The sequence below is a fragment of the Falco rusticolus genome, chromosome 2 (assembly GCF_015220075.1).
Source record: "Falco rusticolus isolate bFalRus1 chromosome 2, bFalRus1.pri, whole genome shotgun sequence".
In the NCBI taxonomy this organism is placed as follows: domain Eukaryota; kingdom Metazoa; phylum Chordata; class Aves; order Falconiformes; family Falconidae; genus Falco; species Falco rusticolus.
The window spans coordinates 22,240,870-22,266,760 of NC_051188.1; the positions used below are offsets into that span (position 1 = coordinate 22,240,870).

The 25,891-nt window shown below is 37.7% G+C and overlaps 1 protein-coding gene across 8 annotated transcripts in view; it reads left to right on the forward strand.

Moving 5' to 3' along the window:
* Positions 1–24,901, forward strand: part of WASF3 (WASP family member 3) — a 74,673-nt gene extending 49,772 nt beyond the window's left edge. For all 8 annotated transcript variants that reach the window (XM_037378090.1, XM_037378085.1, XM_037378091.1 and 5 more), the window contains 7 exons: positions 3,614–3,748; positions 7,840–7,993; positions 10,111–10,228; positions 16,400–16,575; positions 19,351–19,614; positions 21,213–21,583; positions 22,307–24,901. In XM_037378090.1, coding sequence (XP_037233987.1) covers positions 3,614–3,748; positions 7,840–7,993; positions 10,111–10,228; positions 16,400–16,575; positions 19,351–19,614; positions 21,213–21,583; positions 22,307–22,464 — 1,376 coding nt within the window. In that variant the 3' untranslated portion in view covers positions 22,465–24,901. The remainder of the gene's footprint in view (positions 1–3,613; positions 3,749–7,839; positions 7,994–10,110; positions 10,229–16,399; positions 16,576–19,350; positions 19,615–21,212; positions 21,584–22,306) is intronic.
* Positions 24,902–25,891: the final 990 nt, after the last annotated feature.

A 25,891-nucleotide genomic window follows, 5' to 3' on the forward strand; every position in this document is an offset into this window, starting at 1 on the left:
GAGCATGATTCTATTGCTAATTAATCCAGTTACAAATGAGTGGGTGGAATCACTGTCTTCTGCTCCATGTTGTGATAAAACAGTCATGTCCAGGGTGAATTCTGATTTACAAAACACCAGCTAGTTCTGCAGAACAATTCAGTCCTTACCTAGGACCCTGAGGAGAGCATTAGTGCAGCGCTGGTTGCCTTTAGCCCTAGTGTCACCTTTATTCCAGTGTCCTGTAGAACTGACACCTGAATGCCAGGTGATGACACTGCTTTACCTTTTTGATAAAGCATAGTCATGGTGTGGAAAACTCAAGAGTTTTAATACACTGTAAATTTTTCTGTTAACCTGAATGTGTTCTTCCATGTAATTGTGCTGTGGGACAAAGAATGCAAAGGAAAGCTGTACTTCTAAAACTAAAATATGTGAAGGGAAACTAGTTAAAGTAATAAACAGTGTTGGGGTTTTGGTCTTCAGATAAGCCAGTGCCATTATTGAATTCCTCTTCTGTTGAGCGCTGAGCGTCTTGACTAGTGACAAAAGATTCCTTTGGTGCAACGTATTCAATGTGTTAATGCACACCTTCTTACACAGTATGTGAAAATCAATTGTAATTAATTCAGGTGGTGTCTAGCATCTGCTAGAGACATTATAAACTGGTGTGGCAAGATGGTGTTTCATGTAATTACTGTAGAACTTGGGTAGAGGTATTTCAATTATTTGTGAAATACTTATCTCCAGAAATGGTCCCACAATGCCAGGAAATGTATTTTGTGAGCAATCAAATATACAGAAGTGAAGATGATGTGTGGAAGTGCTAGAAAGAGGCACTTCTGTTAATTGACATTAAAACCTATCGAGAATGGGGATTTGGTGAGGCAGCGTCATGATTAAATTTCCCCTCAACTGCCTCTGTGGCTGGAGGGAGCCTTGGAAGGAGAGACTAATTCCTTTGGTGTTTTTTAAAATTGATATTTAGGTTGTCCCTATGTTGGGAAGCACCTCATGCTTTTAAATGACTGTCTTATAGTACCAAAATGGGCTCTTAGGTTAGAAAGATACATACTTGTAATGTCAGATAGTTTCCCCCCCCCCGGCTTGTTTCTGTATTATTAAAAATCTATTTGAAAAGATGGTAATGTAGAAAACATTATAGAAGTATTACTTGATTTCTGAAACTTACTGCATTATGTTAATCAGAGTAATATGTCTAATATTGCTGTACCATGTAGCTGATTTTACTGACAGGAGACTGACAACCTGTCTTTCACTTGTTTTAGAGTAGCAAGTGTTTTATAAAAAAATCCAAATAGAATACAATATTAAAAGAGTACGTTCCCACAAATCAACATCACAACTTGTCTTCTGAAAGATAACTGATAAGCAAGCCCTGTCTGCTTGACTTCTCTAGGGGTACTGTGTTTAATCTTAAAATGCAGCAGTCCTTCAGCAGGCTGATTTCAATATATTAACATAAACTAACAGCCATTAAAATTTATTGATGTTTTGAGCTACAAATACTTGTGACTGAAGAATGTAGAATCTTGTTTATTTAGCTGAAAAGTTGAAAAGCTTATTTGTTCCATAGCTCAGAATAACCTCTTCATTTGCAGCAACTAAATCAAATGGGGATTATAACTGAATCTCAACTAGGTGCTGACAAGCACTTAGAGAATGGTTTTAGTGTGAAGGTGGTTGAACACTGGCATGGGTTGCCCGGAGAAGCTGTGGAGCCTCCATCCTTGGAAGTATGCAGAACCCAACTGGACACAGTCCTGGGCAGCCTGCTCTGTTTGACTGTGCTTTGAGCAGAGACTTGGACTAGATGATTTTCAGCCTCAGCTGTTCTGTGTTCTGTTTTGGAGGGGGAGGAGATTAGGAGCAGGTAGGCAGCACACCTTGCCATTCCACCTTCCACATACATACAAAGCAGGGATCGGATACACCAAAATATCTACCCTTTTGGGTTAGTTATTGGCTGATCTAACCATCTAGTGAAGAAATCTATTACTGGTAAGGTCCTCCACCCAAGGCAAGTCAATCTTTTTTTTTTTTTTTTTTTTTAATTTGTGATTAACAAACAGTGCTTTCAGGTATTGGTTAGTGGTACTAGTGTTCTCCTCCTCGCCCCTGAGTAAATGATTAAAGAAAGGAAAAGCCTCTGTCGACTTCCTAAGTTGGGCTATTTTTTATTTTGAATTATGGTCTGTAGGTGTTCACAGGATGGCATCTTGATTGGGATTTTCATTTTTCTGTACTTTTCTTTGTAAAATATTAAGGTTGATTATAGGACCTAACTTCATATGTCAACAATTGCTGCTCTTTTGGAAGTTACTGTTGCTTAAGTGGTTACCACATATTCCATATTGTTCCAACTGTTAGACAAAGTTTCACTTTCCCTGTCCTCTCCATTTCTGCTCTTCAGACTTGTCTTGATATAGGACATAACAAAATGGGTTTAATTCAGAAGTTGGGTTTTAAAATTTATTTTTGTTTAACAAACATAGTTAAATGCAGGAGGCAGGATTTTCCTTTTTGCACGGAGAACTGATGGAGTGTGGATGTCTTGAGAGGGGTGTTGGCTGCAGAAATTGTGGAGGGGAGATCTTAAATGAAGCTGCAGTATCTGGGTAGGAGGGACTGAGACATAAGTAGGTGCTGTCAGTTGAGTGAACAGGAGTAATGATTTTGAGTGGAATCTGAAATTTGTTGCTGAAGTTCTGGGGTAGGATAAGTGTTAAATTGGGAATTCTGATCCGGAGTGGTTGAGAGGTTCATACCGAGGCAGAAAGGAAAGCCGAGCTGGATGAGGATGCCTAGTACTTTGGGAGGTGGGGGATCTAGGAAAGGAATGGGCATGCTCAAGGCTCCGTGGACCAAGAGGGGATTGAGTTTATCACGTGGCACTCCTGTCCACTGTAGCACTTTCAGCCTGCAGATCTGAACTGGACTATCCACTCTTATAGTGGTTAAGGAAACATGGCAGCTGAAAGGGATGCTGAAAAGGTTGTAGGCTGCTCTTAGGTGGTATATGAAGTCCAGGCTGGCCATGGGTAAATGCTGTCTTTCCTCTACGAATGTTCACTGTATGAATATGGCTGTCACTGCAGTCATTGGAGAGTAAGTGGGCTGCCTTGCATGAGGATTCTGGTTTTTATCTGTTTCATTCTGCCTTCCATTTTGGTGTAGGCTTGTGCTTATGCTCATAATTAAATCTTAATGGCTGTGAATTGTAAGGTTTTAGACTGAAGGATTTACATCAGAAGCTTTTATAGACAGCAGTAACTTTGGGCCTTTTATTTTCATCACAGAGGCAGGTTTTAATGATCAGTTATATGTCAGTTGGCAGTGGTTCTGCTACATAAGGATTAAAATTTGGAAGTCTCACTGTTTTTTTTAAGTTGAAGGCTAACCAGAATGTCCAGGAGAACAGACTTCAGGCAGCGTTTTTGGTATATTTTGAGACTTGTAGAATCTGTTGCCCAAAACTTTGCTGAATGACAAGTTGTGCTGTTACAATCCTACAGCTACTGTGTTTTATTATAACTTCATAATATTGAAGCCATTTGTCTTATGTTTTATAAGCCTTTAGCAAAGGGATTTCCCTGTCTATTTTCTTACACAGGCAAACATGCTGAAGACATATTTGGTGAATTGTTTAATGAGGCCAACAGCTTCTACATCAGAGCAAATTCCCTTCAAGACAGAATCGATCGCCTTGCTGTCAAAGTTACCCAGCTGGATTCAACAGTAGAAGAGGGTAGGTAATTGCATGAAAGCGTTGAGCCAGAAGTGATGTTGACAAAACCACAGTATTTAATTACACAACAATCTCTGTCTTTTCAAAGTAATCCTGAACCAGTATTTGATCTTGGTTTTTTCAGTATGGCAAGCTGGGAAAAATTGTGTTAGCAGAGTGAGAAAAAATATTCTCAAGTCATAGAACTGTCCTCATTTTTTACTTAGTGTTGCTTCAAGCAGCCTGTATAGTAATGGAGCCATTAAGCTGCCTTTTTCACAGGGGAAAAGATTAGTTTCTAGGCATAATAAATCAGAAGTCAGTAAATCTAGACCTTACTGGAAATAAGTCAGAATATTGGAAAAAGTTTGAGACAGTAGATCTACTTACTTATTTCAGTGTAGGGTGGTCACGAACTGTATTAGTCTGTTCTGCAGTCATCTGAGATCTTACAATACTCTTTATCACTGTGAGACACTTCATGTTTACATCAAGTAAGTGAAATTCTCTTGGGGGTTCTAGTCGTTAGAAACAGCATTTCCTTTAAAATGCTGTTACATCCTCAATTGCTTATGTATTTGGTCATTCACTTCATAAAGGCACAGTAAAAACAAAGGATTTAAGTAAAATCACTGCCTTGTTCAAAAGCGATTATTTGGGTAAGTAAAATACATGTTTCTGTCTCGTTCTAAAAGCTGTAATGTGCATGTTTGCTTCCATGTTCAGTTACATGTCTGAGCCAGTCACTGCCTGTACTCCCTGTTTAGGTGATTCCTGACTTTCAGAAAATGTAAAAGCTTGTTACATCAGGACAATAGTGTAATATTTACTCAGTAGTTAATACTACTTGTGATATATTTAAATAGCAGTATTTATATTTTATTTAATATTTATATTTTTATAGTTATATATATTTAATACTACTAATGCCAATATTAAATATTACTGTTGATATTCAATAGTGTAATATTTAGCCTTCTATTTTTAGCTTGTTACTATCCAAAAACTATTACATCTGATTTTTTTCTGGTTTTTAAACATGTCAACAGGTAGTGTGTCGCAGTTGATACTAGCACCTTTCTTTTGCTGTCTTAGAGGTCAAGAGCTATATGGGGTCACTGTTCAGCTTAGTTTTTGAGGCATGTTGTAGTGGTAATATGAGCAAACTAGATGATATTCATACATTGTACTTGCTCTGTGCTGAAGGTGGGTGATGTCAATCCTCATGACTTTCAAGTCCAACATTTTTGAAAAAGCAGTCCTCATCAGAGGCTTTTGCTTTTGTTTCTTCTTTTTTTTTTTTAACGTCTCATTTGTATTATGCAATACCTCCTGGCCAGTTTCCATACTTTGGAGAGTATTTAAAAGCAGCCTGTTGGAAGGGGAAACTAGTGTATGGACTGAGAATTTAATTAGTTTTTATTTTAAATTGACAGCAGTTACTACTCTTGCATTGCTAGTAGTCTTTCACATTAGTAAGCTATATATATACAAACTGCTGTCACTTTAGTGTCAGTAGGAAATTTTACTAGCTGTTCTGCTGTAAAAGTTGAAGTCTTTATAATTCATTATACTGTCACACTAAATATATTTCTGGGTAGCTTAGACATTTAAGTAAACTGCTAATTTTTAGGCTGATTTTTTAAAAAAAACACCTTTGGGTTTAATTGTATCAGTGATTTCTTACACTCTTAGATATAACTAATATACAGTTTAGATACTTAAAAAGTATTTTTATATATACCTAATATTATAGTTGAAAAAAAAACCTTTAAAATAGTTCAGGTTAAATTTCCAAAGGCATATAAGTAACTTACACTAAAAAGCTCCAGAAAAATGGGATTTGAGCTCTTTTGAATGTCTTTCTTCAAACAAGAATGTAACAATTCAGATGTATGCATCTGAAAAAACTGCCTGAAATACCTTACTGGTTTACTTTTATAAGCAGGTTTAAGTAGAAAGTAGTTTCTCAAAAATTATGTTTTGATATTTCAGATGACATAGGTGGGAGAATGATGTTTTGGAATTAAATGTTCTATTTCTAATATTTTGCTGCTTGAAAAGCTGCAGAAGAATCTAAGTGGTCTTGGGGTGAGAGGCAAGACCTCAGCACAGGCAGCAAAAATAGTTGGGTAGAAAAGTCGGAGTGGGATACAGTTTCCATTGTGACAAAGGATAACAGTGTACCTTACAGGGTCTCTATCAGAATTCATGCCTTTCTGGTTTTTTTGCAGGTCATTGATATGTTATTTTTTTGCCCAGTATTGTTCAGTTATCATATGAAATTCTCAGTTTGTTCTTGAGACTTGATAAATTAGATAAATGGGCAAGAAATTAGGTGGAATGTCAATGTGTATAAAAAGAAAACAAGCCAGTGCATTTTGTTTGCACTACTCTACAGCTTACACCATTGTAAAACAGTTGGATTGGTTCAAGAAATGGTTAGTGCCATTGCAAACAAACCGGTGAGGACTTCAGTGCTCTGTTCAATTGCAGACAAAACCTTGTATTTCAGTTTGCCTGAGGATGGAAGATAATGTGGAGAGGTTACTACCACTTTTAAATTGTGATTGGCATTATCTGAATCTTTTTAGCAATGGTCCCTCCAACATGGGAAAATTAGGCTCTCCTTTCATTAAGGATGAAAGAAAGTCTTGCTACAAGTGTCAGGAACAATTAAAAGCAACTTAAACCTTTTATCTGGCGCAAAAAAAAATAAAGAAGGGCCTGGTATTGTTTCCCTCAGAATTGTGAACATGAAAAGATAAAATGGAAGTATGTTACTGGACTGTATAAAGAAGGTAGTATTTCTCTCTAGAGAGATGAAGAATATTTAAGATCAAGGGATCTTAAATTATATGGAAAGATTTTGGAGGTGAACTATAGTAAAAGGTATGGAACTCTTTCACAGGAAATTGGGGAGGACATAATTTAATTAAACTTAGAATGAGGTTGAATGTATATGGATACCATATGAAATTATAAAATGTGCTGTGTGAGAGAAATACCAGACGTTGTGTTTCAGGCTTGAAGCCAGTCTTTCTGCTATTAGAAGTCCAGGTTAAACCTCATTAAAATGGGAGATTATTGAACATCTACATGTGGCAGGATCCTTGCATCATCTTCCAAGACACAGTCCATGGTTGCATTATTTTAAGTGAAGTTCTGGACCAAATGAGACTTAGAAGTGCTGGGTCCTGTACCTGGGTCACACCAGCCCCAGGCAGCGCTACAGGCTGGGGCAGGGGGCTGGGAACTGCCCGGTGGGAAAGGGCCTGGGGGTGCTGGCTGACAGCCGGCTGGGCATGAGCCCCCAGTGTGCCCAGGTGGCCAAGGGGCCAGCAGCGTCCTGGCTGGTGTCAGAAACAGTGTGGCCAGCAGGGCCAGGGCAGTGACCGCCCCCTGGACTGGGCACTGGTGAGGCCGCACCTCGAACCCTGGGTTCAGTGTCGGGCCCCTCGCTGCAGGAGGGACGTCGAGGGGCTGGAGCGTGTCCAGGGAAGGGCAGCGGGGCTGGGGAAGGGGCTGGGGCACAAGTCTGATGAGGAGCAGCTGAGGGAGCTGGGGGTGTTCAGCCTGGAGAGGAGGAGGCTGAGGGGAGACCTTATCGCTCTCTACAGCTGCCTGAAGGGAGGGGGTAGGCAGGTGGGGTCGGTCCCTTCTTCCAAGTAACAAGTGACAGGATAAGAGGAAACAGCCTCAAGTTGCACCAGGGGAAGTTTAGAGTTTAGATTGGATATTAGGAAAAATTTCTTCACAGAAAGGCTTCTCAAGCACTGGAACAGGCTGCCCAGGGAGGTGGAATCACCATCCCTGGAGGCGTTTAAAGGACAGTGCAGATGTGATGCTTAGTGACATGGCTTAGTGGTGACTTGGCAGTGCTGGGTTAACAGTCGGACTTGATGGTCTTAAAGGTCTTTTCTAACCTAAATGATTCTATGATTCTGTTTCTCATTTATTATGGTATTTCTTACGAGCTTTGCACTTAAATATCATGATTATCTACTGAAGGAAAATTCTTCAGTTTTCCTCCTGTATTTTGCTGAAAATGAACTTCGTTTATCCACTTATGTTAATTTCAGACCTGTAAAATATATTTTTGTTTCTAACAGTATCATTACAGGATATCAACATGAAAAAAGCATTCAAAAGCTCAACTATTCAAGATCAGCAGGTAGTTTCAAAGAACAGCATTCCTAACCCAGTGGCGGATATTTATAATCAGAGTGACAAACCACCACCTCTGAATATTCTTTCACCTTATAGGTATGGAAATACTCATTGTTTATGTTCTTGTACTTTGCCCTGTATCTCCTAGTTGTATGCAGAGACTAATTACGTTAGGAGGGAAAAACTGTATTCTTTGTCGAGATTTGTTTTTTTCAGGGACTGCCCTGTTCATGGAAACAGAAATTGCTGGTATCATACTTAAAAGTTATAAGCTGCACCTGACAAAAATCATCATATTTCAGAATAAGTGTCATATAGCAGCACAGGATCAGAGAGTGAGGGCCACTGATTATGTGAAAAGTTAAAAGAAAATAATATTCTAAACTGCTTGCTTTGTTTACCCAGAAAGCTGGATTTGTTGCTTTTACCTTTCCTCTATTCTCTCTCATACCCCCAACATACACATGTGCGCACACACAATCTTTACCTTTTCTTTTCCTCGTTACTTACTGGTGAATTAGAGAGTAGCAAGCAGGACTTTGTCTCCTGTTTTCTTTAAGTTTATTGTTGCTCATGAAATGAGTGTAATTTGTCCATCTGAAGAGTTGTGGATAGCATGTTTTTACTGTGCCCTTCAATTTTTGAGAGGTGTTAGGCTGTGAGGTGTCTGTGTAAAGCAGGCACTCAATCTGCAGTAGATTATTTGATCCTTTTTTCAGAATGACATAGCAGAGGATTTTCAGTGTATTTTATTTTAAGAGCTTTTACTTGGAAAGTAAAATTGTTAGATTTGTAGCTGAAGGACATGTTTTTGTGCTGCTGCTACAGACAATGGTGGTGTTTGTTTATAGGCATCCAGCTAGTAAGAGTTGTTATTGATCAGCTGTTCTGGGGAGCTCTGTCCTAATATGTATCTGGATGACATTGTCAGTGACCTTTATTGTTATTCCTGTTTTATTAGGGATACTTTAGTGAAATTTACGTAAATTATATTTTCTGCTAAGTCCTTTACACCTGCTGAATCATAATTACTTGTATTTGCCTTGGACAAAACTTAAATGAATTTCAAATTGTAGTCCGACCAAAGCCAGAGGGGTGGAAGAGTGGCCCCAGTACCACCTTCAGCAGGTTAGACATTTGTAGCAAGGAGATCTAGCACACAAAAAGTAAGAATGTTACGGCTGTATGACCAAATAGTATACAAGATCTGCTGTCTGTACCCTGCTGCAGTGGTTGTAAAGTTTCTGCGTGCTGGATCTCCATTGCTTTTGATCTTGCTGGTAGAAATCAATGCTCAGCTGCCATCAGAATTTGCTCAGGAAGAAATTAGGACCCACAGCTGAAAGTTTGACTCTGAAGGACACCAGTTTAGCAAGCTAGATTGGGATCACTGCTGTCTGGACCGTGCCAGCTGCCCTGCCATATTGACTCCCCCTACACCTATTGCTTTCCAGGAATTTAGGATATTAGAAGATTCCCTATACCCAGGTCATGGGGTCAAATTAGGATTTGATAGCATACTTTTTTTTTTTTTTTTTTTTTTTTTTTTTTTTTTTTTTTTTTTTTTTTTGTGGCTGTTCAGTCTGGGTGTCCCTGGCTCCTGCTGCCAGTTGGAGCTGGCAAGCCCAGATGAACTCTGTCTCAAATCCTCCTAGAATAGTCTGGTAGGATTCAACCTTTCAGTTGCCACCCCTTTCCTAGCGTTTCCCCTAGTTAGAAGATTCCCACTGAGAATAGCAGCTGTCTTGTGCTTCCTCTCATAAGGGCGAAGGTACTCAGACCTGTCTGGATTGAGCCAAGTACTCCTTTTCCCGTTCTTTTGAGACAGTTGAGTTCCATTCTTAAGCTCTTCTTTCCCCTATACATCCTGTCTTGTCACTGATCTTCTTGCAGCACCAGCAAATTTCACTCTGGTGAGCAGGCTGGTGCAGGAGCCCAGTCAGCTCCTGCTAAGGGCTGCTGAGGCACAGCCTGGGAGCATGCCATCCCGCCAAAAAAGGGCTGGGGATTCCACCCTTTTCCCCTAAAATTCTTGGCATGAATCAAACCAACAGTAAGCTGTAACTACCAAGAGTGGCATTTAATGCATTTGGCAAACAGTCATCCTGTAATGCAAAAGAAGGTGAAGCTTGGGTGATGATCAAAGGTGAGTTTTGTTGGTTTGAAAAATACTAATTCGTATTTTCTTAGCTTTTCTTCTACTGTATTTCCAGGGATGATAAGAAGGATGGATTGAAGTTCTATACTGATCCTTCATATTTTTTTGATCTTTGGAAAGAAAAAATGTTACAAGATACTGAAGATAAGCGAAAAGAAAAGAGGAGACAAAAGGTAAAAGCAGAAGCATAATAACAAATGTATGTATTATAATTTTGTATATGGTTGTCCAGGCATAAAAACTTCTAGGTCATACTTTGTGTGCATGAAAAGACTGTTCCTCTCTATGTGGCTGTAGGTTCAGTTGGTTTAGTTTTAATAGTTCATGTGATCTATGTAAAAAAGTTGGAAAATTATATTTTAGGAGTACTGTAGTTACCTTCCAAGATACTTTTTTGTTTGTTTGTTTTTGTTTTTTTTGTTATCCTTTGCCAGTATCTGCTTATTAGTACTCAGCAAAATGGCCCTGTTATGCTTTAGAAAAAGGCACTGTGATTGGGTAGGGGCGAGGGGGCAAGCGGAGGCGCAATTTGAATTATGGTTTCCTTTGTTTTCATAGTTCTTTATCCAGCAGCATCATCTCCTGTAGGAAAACATAAGCTTATCCAAAAATTTGTTGGATATTTTAATTTCCTGATAGTGACTCTTTCCTATACCTGTTAAAGTTAGTAAGATGGTAACACACAGCAAAATTATTCTGGGGTTCAGCAACAAGAAAAGGTAGATTGTAGGAGTAATATTCTTTCCTCTTTTTCCAACAAAAAAAAGGGTTTTTCATAGCAAAGTGTTTTCAGTCCTGGAATATCTTAGCGGTTTGATCCAAGTTCTGTATTCTGATGCAATCAAGATTTTCTTAATGGATTTTAGTTTTGAATGAAGAAATCAGTAGCTACTTCTGCAGTTTCTTTGCAGTGACTTTTTTATCAGATCTGAGGACTTAAAGATTTTTTTTTTAAGATAATTCTGAAAAATAAAAAGTGAAGAAGGGAAGTTTGAAGGAACGACTGCCTATCTTATCTGGCAGAAGGTGCCCTTTTATATAGGTTCAGTGAGAGATAAGGGATTTAAAATAAAAGGAATCCAGATGATGCACAGACTGCTCAGAGAAAATGGAAGCTACTTAGTTTTCAGTACACATACACACATACATACAAAAATGTGTGTATACCTTTGTCATATATATTAGCAGGTATCATAATATATCAGCATATATAAACATGTATTATACACATGTATGTACGTCTAATACGTGAATATACATGCTAATGTATATTTGTGTATATACATTATGTGTATAATGCATGTGTATATGCATGCCGATATATATGGCACCTGCTTAGAAATCAAGTTTTAGGGTGTGACTGGGAAGCTTTACTATTCTGCTTTTATAAAATTCTGTTAATTCCTTGTTCCTGTTGCTAGGCAAAACTTTCTGACTACAGCATTTTTAAACGTGAAGACTTGGTTTAACTAAAACAGTTTGTGAATCCATGATTTTAAGAGTTCTGGAAGAAATAAATTGGGTCTTCCCGTTAGGAGTATGAATCAAAAATGTTTTCTGTTTTGACAGGTATTTCAGTATTGAAATACTAAATAGACTTGGAAAAGCTGAGTAGATGTTTTCACTAGAAGTTACTGTCTAAAGTAAAGTATTGGAAAATATTCACCTGGTTATTTGTATAATAGTATATAAATGTATATGCAAGGTTATAATCCCACTATATTCTCTATATGGTAAGTCACAAAGCTGATTAAAAGATTGGAAATAGTTAAAGCAGCTTTCATTGTCTAGTTTAGTTGCTTTTTCTAGATTTTGTTTGGTATTTCTCTTTGAAAAAATATATAGGGATAACTGCCCCCTTTGGGTTTTTTTCTCTCACCTTTTTCCTTCAAATTTAGATCTTTTCACGAGAGGGGGATAAAAAGAAACTGTCAACTAGTACTATTTTTATAATATTCTGATTTAATATTAAAAAGGAAAAAATACAAGAGCTTTAAAAAATTTTAACAATATTGCATGAAAATTCTTTGATATATTTTTACAGAACCACTATATATATAAACTTGCTTTTAGATTATATTTTAAGCAACACATCTCACTTATTTCCATCCATGGTGTATTTTTTGTAATTTTAATTGTCTTATTACAGTCTACACACCAGATGTAAAATATGCTCAGTTCCAGTCATGCAGGATTATAGGCACACATCACAGAAATACCCCTTGATAAATTCTACCTGAAGTGCTATTTGATTAAATATATAACAAGACCTACTAAGAAAAAAGCTGCATAGGTTTGAATTTGCATGGATAGGTGTCACTTGACAGGAAGAAATCTGGTTTTTAGCTTTCTAGAAGCTGGTGTGCAAATGAGCTTTTTATCTTCTGAAACCTGTAGAGAGCTGTAGGGTTTGGGTGAGATGTCTTTCAGGCACCATTCATTCCACAGGTTGCTGAAGTCAGTTATTTTCTTTTCTTCTTGTCCTTACGATAACAGTGACCAGGAATGAATGAATCCAGAGCATCTATTAATTTGAAATCTACTAAGTGAAAATTCCTTGTGCAATTTGTACTCTACAGAAGCACAAAATATGAATGTTGTTGAGAAACATTGCAGGTGAAATAGATGTGTATTGTTCAGTAAATTATAAACTAGACATGCAAATGCAGTCCGACTCAGCTGACCAAATGTTTTTAGTCTCAATTTTTCAGGTGGTCAGTGAAGCCTGAGAGTACTCCTTGCACTAGAGAATCGGTTTTCCAGTACTGTTTTGGTAATTTGCCTTAAATGCTTGAGCTGTTGCAGCAGAAGGTTTGTCAGAACTTTCATTTTCCTGCCTTCAAATATCATACTTATTTATTGTTTCTGTATTCACTTTAACTGAAGAAGTCTAACAGAGGCTTTCTCTGATCTGGCTCTTTCAGGTGAACTTTTTCCTCTGAAGAAAACTGTAATTTTAAATCTTTTAAGTTTAAAATCTGTGGTGTAGTCTCTGTGGTTTTTTCACTGTCAGATTCTCAGTAGATCTAGATCAGTGCCTAGGAGTTCAATTAAATTAGTTTTGACTTTTGCATGTATTTGTAATGTTCTGAATGGAATGACTATAGTAGACCAGTTGTTAGCCATTGCTTAACCCAAGGTAGGTTGTTTAACTTTGCTTTTTATTGTTCCCCATTTTTTCTGAGGAATGAGTAGTTATTTAAAGTAGTAGAAGTCTTTAAATTTGGAGGGCTTGTATTTCAAAAATCATTCCTGATGACTTGTGATTGATAGAATCTTGGAAATCTGTGAAGTTGGGAAAACACTCTAGGCTCTTGCTTCCAGATTTTTTTGAAAGTATTGCAAATACTCACTGAAGCTACCTTGTTACTAGCTCTAATTCTTTATTGAGAGACCTGAAGTATCATTTGCTAACTCTTGATGCGAATATCAAACTTAACCCTTTTCGAGGGCTCTAATATGTTTGTTGTGTTTGCTGAAATAATTTCCTGCCAACAGCTGAACCATGTATGTGTTTTCTACCTTAACCTACAGTATCCACTTGTCTGCCACAGCTTCTATTACACTTGGTTAAAGGAAGTAACTCTTCTTATTATTAACTTTTGTAAGAAATATTTCTAACTATAGTTATTTTGAAAGGCTTCCACTCCCCTAGAACTGTCATTGCCCTAGGTAATAAAACTAGAGCTGTCACCATTGTTTGTCAAGGTAGTTAAAGTATTACTGGAACAACTTAAACCTACTCTATTAGAGGTATATGTAGTCAGAGGTGTATATATAGTTTTGTCAGCTGCTAGTAATTGGCCTGCCTCACTGATTTGGAAGGAGTTAAATGTTTTATAGATGTATTTGTATGTTTAGTCCAAAAATTAATTCCAGTAGGATTTAGTATTGTTCGAGTAAAAGGTTTCCAGCATACTCACACATTAACACGCTTACAGATGCTGGTTTGGAACAACCTGTCCAACTGAAATCTGATCCAATAAAAGCAGAGTTAGCTTTGTGGGGGTTTTTTGTTTGTTTGTTTACACATGTATATGTATTTACCTTTTTTATTAAAAATACAGTAATCTCTTTGGAACCAAACTTTTAAATAGGTGATTATATGTAAGCAACCATGTAAGCACTCCTGGTTGTACAGAAGTTGTATCAAAATGATTGTCTTTCAAGCAGCATCATACGTTGCTCAAAAGGTGGCTATTTACTTTATCTAGAAACTTGAAAGAAATGCAGAGTTGTGACCCTTAGAGGATGGAGTTACTATTCTGTGAAGACTAAAGCATATTTTCAGTTAAAAGGCTTACTTGTCCTTTCCTCTCAAATCTGTCAGGATTTAGTAACAAAATCTTAATAAATGAAACAGAATAAAAGTCAGAAGTTAAAATAAATTATATTTTGAAGCAATCAAATGAAAAAGACAAATATAAACCCTTTTAACAGGCATATACACAGGCTGCCCAGAGAGGCTATGGAGTCTCCTCTGGAGACATTCAAAACCCACCTGGATGCAACTCTGTGCAACCAGCTCTAGGTGAACCTGCTTTAGCTGGGGGGGGGGGGGGAAACACCTTCCAACCTGACCATTCTGTGATATTTAACCATTGCAGTTAGCAAAACTTCATGCATTTAAAATAAAGCATGACTCAATCTGTCTCCCTTCTGCTCCAATTCCTGTATTGGGAAACTTTGATGTGAAGAAGAGATACTAAAGGAGAAACGAAACCCTTGCATAACCTGGATAAAAAAGGGTGTGATTTAAAAAAGTTTGGGGAGGAAGGTGATTTTATAGGGAGCAATTAAGAACCAAAGTGATGATCTTTACTTAACATGAATCAGATAAAAATCTCACTGCAGGGGCCAGGAATGAGCAAGTGTTGTCAGAACATTTGGATGCTGAACTTCAAAAAGACGTTTCCTCTGTCATTCTTAATGTTAGCAGGTGCAGGTTAGCAGGTCCCTCATATGGACATGCATGAACAAGCAAGAGATCCAAAACAAGGGCAAGCAAGCCATTTGATAGTTTTCTGTTGGTTGCATAATGCCAAATACATTATTTCAGAATTACTTACTTGGTGGTGATTGACAGTTGCCATAAAATACCTATGCTCATCTGTGAAGTACTCCCCCCACCCCTTTTGGCAAGACTGCCTTTCCAGCTATTATCCCTTACTTTGAAGGTAGAGAATCCACCATAAAATGTTTGCCTATCAGCATTTTACGAAACTCTTCCCTAAATATAATCGAATATGACTGCATTCTCAGAATATCGGTATCATTGCTTCTTGAGAAACTATTTTTCTAGCAGCTAAAAGCCCATTAGCAATATAATAGATAAAACGTTTAACCTAGTTATGAATTAGCATTCTAAGATGCCAGCCAGCTCTAAAGCTGATTAAAAAAAAAAATCCAACACCTTCGTACGTGTTGAGAAAAGGAGTAGCACATAAATACCCTTCTCAGTTTGGAATGAGAAAACGTGTAATATAAAAGTGAAGCACCGATATGGTTTTTATATTCATACTGAGTAGTCAGAACTAGGTTAGGACAACATTTCAAAGGTGTGAAAGTATTCAGTCCCACTATTAGAAGATCTTACTGATAGCTAAACACTGATACTGAGCCTGAAATTATATAGAAAGATAGAAAAAACTAAATGGAATGATCTGTCATGAAGCTATCAAGCTATAATATATTAGTGGCCTGAATATTGCTGACACATTGCAGAGAGGATTAGTGTCATTCATTTTTATATAAGGTAACGGGAAACAATGATGAGGAAAAACTAGGAGGAATTTTGGTAGTTAATCACATGTAAGAAGGGAGAGGAGGTTTAAAACAAACAGAAAATAATTTCACATATGCTATGAAATAGGAAAGTGTTTTCCTTTTCCATACTTCCCTAAGGCCTCAGGTGATTGTGACCCTAACAAATAACCAAAATAACCCTGAGCATATTTAACATACTCTCGTAAGATTGATTTTCAGGAGAAGGAAATTACAGGTGCTTCGGGGTGGTCTAGATAAATGACATACAATGTCAGAAGAAGTTAAACTTAAGCTTTTTAAATCGGTCACATTTCCATATTGGGAAAAACAGTAGGTTGGCAGCACAATAGCATGTGCATCCTAAAGAATGGCAAAGCAGCAGTCTTGCTTAGAACTCACAGGTTCATAGAGTAAGGAGATACTCTCATTTTCAGTGCAGAGAAATTTTATGGACTTGCTGGCTTTATCTGTAAATCTGGTCTTATTTTCATGCACTCTTAACTGCATTTTAACCAGCTTTTTTTCCTTTCCTTTTTTTTCTCTCTTTGCATGCTTTATTTCTTTTGTTTGAACATTAGGAGCAAAAGCGTATAGATGGCACCACCCGTGAGGTGAAAAAGGTTAGAAAAGCCAGGAACAGACGCCAGGAGTGGAATATGATGGCATATGACAAAGAGCTTAGACCTGACAACAGGTTGTCTCAAAGTGTGTACCATGGAGCATCTTCCGAGGGATCACTGTCCCCAGATACTAGGTCTGTTTACAGCAAAGCTGTTTGTTATACCACAGTTGTATGTTCAGAACTACTACGTAGAACTAGGTGTTTTTACAGGTTGGGAATAGTTAGAATAGACAAAACGTACAATGCACATTTTAAAGTTCTTCTCAAAGTCATTTTAAAGCATAAATAACATAAAATTCTGTAATGATTTTTTTCTTTCTCAGCTTCAGATGGGCATTTTGTCATCATAATGTTATGCACTATAGTGAAATAAGTCTTTGCTGCATGCTTTATATTTGATCATGAGTAGTTGTAGTCACAAAAGCATTTAAGTCTGTGTCTGCCAGATGATGTTGGTACCTCTTTCTTCGTGTCTAGTTTGTCACGTTACACTGCTGAGAGTTTAATAAGTACTTTTCTTTAATATACTCAGTTGAACATACTTTTGCTTTTAACAGAATGCTTTAATGGGGGAATAGTTCAGCTTTATTGATGTAAAATTTGTCTACAAAGCAAGCTACAAAACCAGATGCAACGTTATTGCTTGAAATAGCAGGGATCTCTGCTCAGGGGCACACAGCAGAATTCATCTTTGTTGACTGAGACTCCCTTTGAGCTCAGTGGGGTTTACCTAATCCTGGTGTGCACAGAAGTTTTTTCACTAAGCTGGTCTCACTAGAGGATTTTCCCACTTTATTTCCTTGGTCTGTCATCGTTAGTTGCTAACAGTAATATTAGGAATCAATAGAATCTACTGGAAAAAGTGTGTGACAATTTAGTGTTTAAATTGTTGAATGGCTATTTTGAGGAAGTAGCCACCGCTGAAAAAGTGTGGCTCTTTAGTCCACTGTAATTGAAACAAAAAAATTAAATTGCAGCTGTTGTTTAAATAATATATTCGGACCCACTCTCTCTAAGATCCTTTAATGACCGATTTTTTTTTTTTCAGTTTCTAATGCAAAACACTGACTCCTGTTAGTCTTGATGAAATATTGCAGACTGACAAAACTTTCCATAGGTTGACATGGTAAAATTACATTGATGTTCAACTGTCAAGTGCAGGACGTGGATTTTTTTCATCATGAGTTCTGTTTCACGTATTTTAAGTCTTTTTCTACCCTTAATACCTTGCTTCCAGGATTCCTGAGTCTAAATAATTGAAGTGATTATTTTTTTTTTTTATCTCCCAGCAATGTCAGCATGTTGTATTTGGATGTTTGCAAATACCCATAATATTTGCAACCTGTAGAATTTTTTAAGCAGAAATTGTAGGATGCGTTATTATATTCGATACAGATGTTGTGGTATGGCTTGTCTTGTACTTATATAAGCTTTTCAAATTTTATGATGTATAGAGAACTATAAATTTCAGTGAATCAAATATCAGTGACTGAGTCCTGAAATCTGTGTTTCACATGCATGAAGGATTAATTTTGTGAGTGGTGGTGAGATGGAGAAGAAAGGCTTTCTATTTTTATCTTAGGGTAGTCTTAGCTGTAGGAACTAAGCTACAGAAAAGACCCATACATGTAGAAGTAAGTACTGGTTTCAGAGCCATTTTTATGCTGACAGCTACTGTACGATCAGTGTTTTATCTATAAGGTCCCAAAAAAATGCATTTGGCTATATTGTGATTCTTTTTTAATGCTAAAGTGAAAAAAAGGCTCATGTTTCTTCTAGCTTGCTAATTGTAAAACTTACGCATTAAACGTTGACATTCAGGTGTCCAGACTGGCAATTTACAATCTATTTGTTATACTTATTGTGCTTCAGAGAGAGAAACACAAGCTGAATCCAAACAGAAACCAGCAAATTAATGTGAGAAAAGTGAGAACAAGAAAAGAAGAGTGGGAGAGAAGGAAAATGGGTATTGAGTTCATGAGTGACGCAAAGAAAATGGAACAGGCAGGAAGCATGAAAGAGGACAAAATGCCCAAAGGGTTTGTCATTTTGTTTTACTCAAAGCCCTGGCTTTTTGTTGCTTACCTTGCTTCCAGTCTTACAGATAAGTGCATCAGTTTACTGTGTTCACTAAAAGCCAGGCTGCACGATTGTTCATTACTAAACCAACTATTTGCAGTAATGGGATGAAGAGATTCTTTTGCTCCCTCTCTTGGGCTTATTTGACAGAGCATCCTAGACTTTGTATCTTTATGAACTCTCTGCTCAACTAATATTTACATTTCCCAGTTTCTCTAAGCCTTTCCAGCAAAATTAATTGTGCAAACACAATAAAAAGCATTTTCTAACTTTTGAAATTGGTTTTCTTTGCTTTGGTAAAATATATTCTTCTGCATAATTGTGAGTGCTTGCAGTATCACTTTCCTTTTTCTACTGCCGTTGTTAACTTAAGGCAGGCCTGGTAAGTATTACGATTTCAAACAATGGACTGTCAAAATCATTGACAAAACCAATATGCCACTTTGTGGCTACTGAAGAACTCTAAAATCTGGAGAAAGCTCTAAATGTTTCTTTGCCTTTTTAAAAGTCTGCAGTATAGAAGGACATGCTGCATGCAGCTAGTGTGCTGAAATATTGAAAACATTCAATTGCAGTCCTTGTATGCTGACCTGTCAGACTAATTTATTTTCAAGTCATGTTAAACTGAACTGTGATTTTTTTGTTGTTGTTGCATTTGCTCTTGTGCTTTCTGTGGACTTACAAGGGAATGGTGCTTGATAATCAGGGAGTCCTGTTGCAAGAAAAATAGTTCTGATTGCATTCTTCCTAGCTTTTCTTGTGAGCTATTTAGATAATGCCCGGTTACACTCACATAATCTGTTCTGCATCCATTTACTTTAATTTTAGGTCCCATGCATCTGATGTTACAGATTATTCTTATCCTGCTACTCCGAATCATTCCCTCCATCAGCAGATAGCAATGCCTTCATATGGAACAGGAGATGGTCCGCAGTACATGGCAGCATCCCAAAGCCATGAGCATGAATACAGACCACCTTCCACCACTGTACGACATGCTACTTTAAACAGACCTCAACAACCACCTCCACCTCCACCCCAGCCTTCAGATGGCCAACATAGCTCAGTACCTGTGGTACCAGCAGAATATGGGTAAAACTCCTGATTTATTCCAGTGGATTCTTGACAGAACTAGAGGGTTGCATGTTTTTCATAACCATCATAACATATAATGCATACACACAAAAAGACCCCAAAGACATTAGTTATCTCCCTGGGGAGGACAGAATAAAAAATTAAGTGAAGAAATAATGAAGGCAGAAATGATGAACCATGCATTGAATGTGGTGAAATCAATATACTTGTAAAATATTAAAAAGGCGATAATTTTCCTGTAAAGTGGAAAACAGTTATAGTATAATTTGAATAATACTTTGAACTTCAGGAAACATGCAGATGAAGTATTGCTGAATGTGATGAATGTGGCAGTCCATGTTGAATCCCTGAAATGACTTTTTAAAGGGGCTTATAACAGTTGGAAGGGATCTCCTTCAGATGCAGATTGAATGCCTTACTGCCACAGACACCTCCATAATTCCAGATATGAGTTTATCAAATTCCTATGTAGATACTTGACCTGAATGCATTCTGAAGGAAGGCTTCTCCAGAGTACTTGCTCTCCAACAGCAAGAAAACACCTGTTTTCTAACCAGTCTGTGCCTCTGTTCTTTTGCTTAAATAGTTTAGGCTTTCAAGCTGTAACCCCAGAAAAGTTGTAATCATTCTTGCTTGTGTTGCTTTAAACTAAGCAAGCCAAGTTTTTTCAGCCTCACTCGATGCGTCCGGGGGTAGCATTTGCCTGATTCATGACTGTATCATGCTGTAGATGACTCAGTTGTGCTATGATTGACTGCTCCAACCTGCATTTTCTATGTTATTTCCAGTTTATAACAGAAATACTTGTGCTTAGTCCCCAGGTACATGACCATTGTCAGTGTATCACAGTTGTCATACATTGACATGTATCACTGAATGTCATTAGTAACTTCCCTTCAACTCCCATCTCCTATATCTAGTTCTTAACCGACTTCATAACTCTTACATTAATTCCCATTTTTTCTGCTCAATAATCCTTCTAATGACATTTTAACAAAGAAATTAGCTTTTCCCTGTTCCTCCTCCTCAAAGTATCAATCAAATATATCAATTTAATTAAATAATGTTTAAATTGATAACCTTCACTAAAGAAGCACATGAGATGCATGATATACCTTTGGGTAAATCTTCCCATTCGTATTTTCCATTGTCCTCCGTGCCTACATCTTTTATTATCTCTTTAATATTTGTTCTAACACTTGGTCTTCTGTGGAAGCGATACGTGTAGTCTACAGTTTTTGTTGGTCCCTTCTTTGTCATAGGCCTCGTACTTAATATTCTCACAGATAGAGATTTAGTAACAAATACAACTTTACACTTAACTAGGCAAGAGTATTAAGATAAAAATCTGACTTTGTTCGTGGAGTGCTGAAAGGACACTACCTTTAACTTTGTCATCTGCCTTAAATCTCAATGTGTTACCAGTAATCGACAATTCATATGTTTATAATCACTTGCATATTCAACTCAGCAGTTTAAATTCCTTTTGATTTTTGTTTTAGCTGAGGGTGGGTGAATGAGAGCAGTTTAAGGGGTGATGATTCTGTAAGGCCTAACTTTCAATGCATTAAATGTTTTTGTTCTGTTTTATATAGGATGCTTCCAGCTCAGATGGTGGATTATTACAATCCTGCCGGTCCTCCCCCTCCTCCTCCTCCCCCTATGATTCCTTCAGCACAAACTGCATTTGTTAGTCCCCTTCAGCTTCCTGTGCCGCCTTCCCATTCTGGACTGGTGACTGGCTCTACATACGCAGCTACTCATCCTCCTCCTTCTAGTGGGCTCGTTGTCACTGCTCCTCCTCCTCCTGGTCCCCCTCCTCCCCCTCCAGGCCCTCCTGCAGCAGGTTCGTCCCTCTCTTCCTCCCCAATGCATGCCCCTCCAGTTACAGAGGCAAAACGTCACGAGCCTGCGCAGCCGCCAGTAAGTGATGCACGGAGCGATCTTCTTGCTGCCATTCGAATGGGTAAGTAGGCGTGTGAGGTTCAGATACTTGTGGGTTTTTTTCAATGAAAGCACTGTGTTTTCCAGTCATCTGAGTTTCATGGCTTCTGTTCCCGCCTGGGCAAATGTCATTGACAGCCTAGTTAACCACCGGTACCACACAGCTAACATTTGTCAGCCCTGTCTTTGAATCTTTTTCTAATGCCTAAATGTGCAGCTTTGACAAACACGTGCTAGTGTTTGTGGGGACATAATCAAATGAAAACAGTGCTTGTGTTCATTGCATAAAGCAGCCGGTAGATGTACATGGATTTTTGTTTCTGTTCAGAACAACAGAGTTATCCCAACAGCAGGCTTCAGCCCGCTGACTCTTTCACCATTGATGAATGGCTGTTCCTGACTTCGCTTACAATATGGAGCTGTGGGTCTAATGGTATTTCCAAATACAATTACGAAAACTTTCATCTTCGGATCAAAAGGACCTGTACAGTCTTGAATATTTTAACATATTGTTGACAGTTCTAAAAGTCTAGAAGTATTCAGGCTCTGAAAATGGATTCCAATCTACCTTTTTTGTCTTCTTCCCTTCCTTGCTTAGGGAAGCTCTCTAACTCAATGATTTTTTTTCCCTTCTTTTTCCTGAATATATTGTTAGAATATATTGTGACAAAACTCACCAGTAAACAATATGAAATGTAAAATCTCTTGTGCAGAAAACTTTGTCTCAGAGTGATTGTCTTTACAGGAATCCAGCTGAAAAAGGTACAGGAGCAACGTGAGCAAGAAGCAAAGCGAGAGCCTGTTGGAAACGATGTGGCAACCATCCTTTCAAGACGCATTGCCGTGGAATACAGTGATTCTGATGACGATTCAGAGTTTGACGAGAACGATTGGTCAGATTGAACCTGGTCCAAGCCCAGTGGCAAGTTCATTAAATCCTTGGCTTCAGTGACTGCTTCCTTAGCAAGATGTAAAGCAGGACGTTGACATGTATTAAGGCTAGTGATCGAAGTGCTAAAATTGAATTGGTATTACTCAGAATGCTGTAGCTTAGCAACTCTGGTAAATAATGATGTGATTATGCTTATGCAGATCAGAAACTTGTCTTACTTTCAGTATTTACCGCATAATACTTAAGTGCCACTAAATGTAGCAAATCATGTGCTGCGTGCAAAATATGCTGCAGTTGTTGCACTGTTACAGAACCAGCATTTTATTTTACTTTCCTGATCTCGAAGGGATAAAATATATTTTTTTGACTTTTCGTCTTACTCTTTTAATTATGTAAGCAACTTAGGTACTTGTGAATTGGTCTGGTTGTTAGTCTTTGAGAGCAGTTAACTATATGACCGAGTGAAGTGTTGAGTTCCATAAATATGACTTAGCTTTTTTTATTAGTTACTAATTATGCCCACCTTAGTCTATTTTTATTCACTTCTGGGCTTAGTTTTTTTGCATACAGAACTGTTTTTCTATAATCTTTCTTTTTATCTTAAAAATGAAGCAGCTGATGAAATATGCTTTGAAGAATGAATCCACGTGATCCAAAATAAACTTTCTTTTTTTTTGAGCAGACTGGATAGGTTTGTAACAGTACCAGCTCTAAGGTTGCTGGCTGCTTGTTGGGTAGGGTGCTGGGTGTCTCAGGTAGGCTGCAAATGCATGTCTGTGTTACAAATGAAAGTTAAACTACCTGTAGAGCTGTTCAGTTTTATGATACAGATCAACTAGATGCAAAGACTTCAGGATAGACCTGATTAAAGCCATACGGTTATTGCAGTGTAGAAATGTTACTCTGTTATTACTAAAGATTGGAACAGTCCAGATCTAGCAATCAGATCCATTTCACAACTATTAAACTTGGTCTTTATGCCTGTAGGTATAGATGTTTGTAAATAAGTTCTGTTGTTGTTGATTTGTACATGTACATGACAGGTCGTTTTAGGTTTCCTGTAGCATGTTTACTCAAAACTACTATTACTTTGAATGTATTTCTTTCCCAGTATATCCCATTGATAAAACATCAGCAGTTAAAGCAGTTTTAATGGTTGTTTAGGTACTATGCCATAGATACACACTTTTTTTTCCCCTCCTTCCCTAGGAACAGTTGCTGTCATACAGTCTGCTTTGGCTGTCTGTTTTCTTTAAAACCAATTCCTTTTTTCGCAGTATGGTATTAAAAATGGGGGTTTGGGTTTTTTTTTCTCTCTCCTGGACTGAGTCAGGCTGCTGCTTTGCCTAATGAGGCTTTAAAAAATATATTCATAGCAGGGGAAGAGTTCTTTCCTTACCAGATTACAGTTTTAATCTTTGTAACTGAAGTCTGTGTAATTCCAGGTCTAACATTTGGTAAAGCTCCTTTGTTCTGTGAGGCCCCATCTGTTAAAAAAAAAAGTATGTAAAATAAAAAGAGAAATGGAAGATAATTATTTAACCTGTGTTCTACATGATTAACAGTTTTAGTCCTGAGAATGTAAGTCTGACATGATGTTTGCATGCAAACTCTTGGCTACTGCATTGCTGTTTAATTTGCATATGATTTTTCAGTCTGTGGTGGCTGTCTTTGGGGTGGTAACATGCTGCCTCAACGCGGGTGTTAAAATCTACCACGTAAAGTAGGACCAATCTCTGCATAATGGTGAGCAGCTACAGCTCTTGGTAATCGGTGGCAGCTGAAGGGACTAATCTCCATTTCGCTTGGAGCTGGTTTTGTCTTTGCCTTAAAATACAGAGCTGCTGCCTGCTTCATTTTGTGTCCTGGAGTCCGAGGTCTGTGTGTCCACCACACAGGACAGAATTTAGGCCATAGCATGACGGTGGATTTCATCACTGTATGAGATGGTTTGTTCTTACCACGGTGTGATTGCGCAGTGGCTTGCAAAATGTTTCTTTGGACTAGTAGGCTAAAAGTGCAACTGGGACTGCAGTGTTACATCGCCGTATAGGTAGGGACAATACGCTCAGTATTCTTTTAATACGTGCTGAAATGAAATATCTCAGCAAAAAATTCTTTCCAGTCTACTGAAATTTGATATGACAGAAGATATATTTTATGAGCACAGGAGTTGGGTGTCTAAAATTTTGCAATTTGTGTTAATTTTAAATAATAAACATTAAACAAGCTATCAGTTGTGACCAGTTAAGATTGTGTAGATTTTTCTGTCATAGTAGCCAACCTGTTTTTCTGGACCTGCAATGTTGTCATTTTCTTTTCAATATTTTATTAATAAAATGTGAATTGAATTTAGTGACGTAAACTAATGTTATTCTAGGCTGGTTTTATCAGTTTTATCATACTTTCGGTTGTAAGTAACAAATATGAATAAAATCTCACTTTTGAGCCCCTGTGTTTCTTTCCTTAGATTAGTAAGATTAATAGCAAAATCCTTATCCCTTATCGATAAATAATGGGAATGAAAGTGTAACGCTTCCAAGTGCTACCTGTGATCCCAGGAACCATGATTTTACTGGGATAGAGGCTGGAGTCTACAAAACCAGACTTCTTTAAGGTATTGCTGCTCCTCCTAACATGCTTACTACTTTGTTCTTTTGCAACCCTGATTCAAGCTCCAGGCTGAAGTTCTTAGGTGCTGTAAACAGGTATTAATTTCCTCACAGGCAGCTTTAATTTTTATTTTTCAGTGCAATGCATTAAACAGCAACTTTGCTTCCAGAAAGAACATGGCAGAATGTATGCGATGTATTAGCAAGTTCCCTTCCCCACTTTTTTTAGTAAGAAAGAGTCTTTGTAGGTTAATGACACCAAGCACAATTTTGTAAAATGCAAACCCAGGTCTGCCTACTAGAAGAATATTTTTTAATTGGATCTGTTAATTGTAGTCAGGTTAAAACCTGGTATGGTGACAGGACAGGCTTTTCATCATACTGGGATGAACTTGCATAAACCAATTGTGTAATATAGTAGCCTAATGGTAAATTAAACAGATTTGTTTAGGCATCTTATACTTCTTGTTTCCTGGGAAAGTGAATTAGTCTTTACTCTGTTCACCTTGAAAATTCCTGTCCCCCTGGTGCTCGGTTCTTATTTTGCTGAAATTTTCCATCTTTGATTTGAACTTAGATAATTTACAGCAAAGACATAAATTCTACATAGAAACTGAACATACAAGCTTGCTATTTTTGTTCAAAGGCTGTCTTGGTAAAGCGTTTGTAACTGCTCATTTACTGGTTGGAGTTAGGACTGACGATCTCTCAGTGTACTGCTTCTACAGCTTTTGTGTTTGTCTTTTGGATGTTAAAAAAATCCTTCTGTGTAATGAAACCGACATGAGTTGGATTTTTAGGTATTTCAGGTTTCTCTGTACTAAGA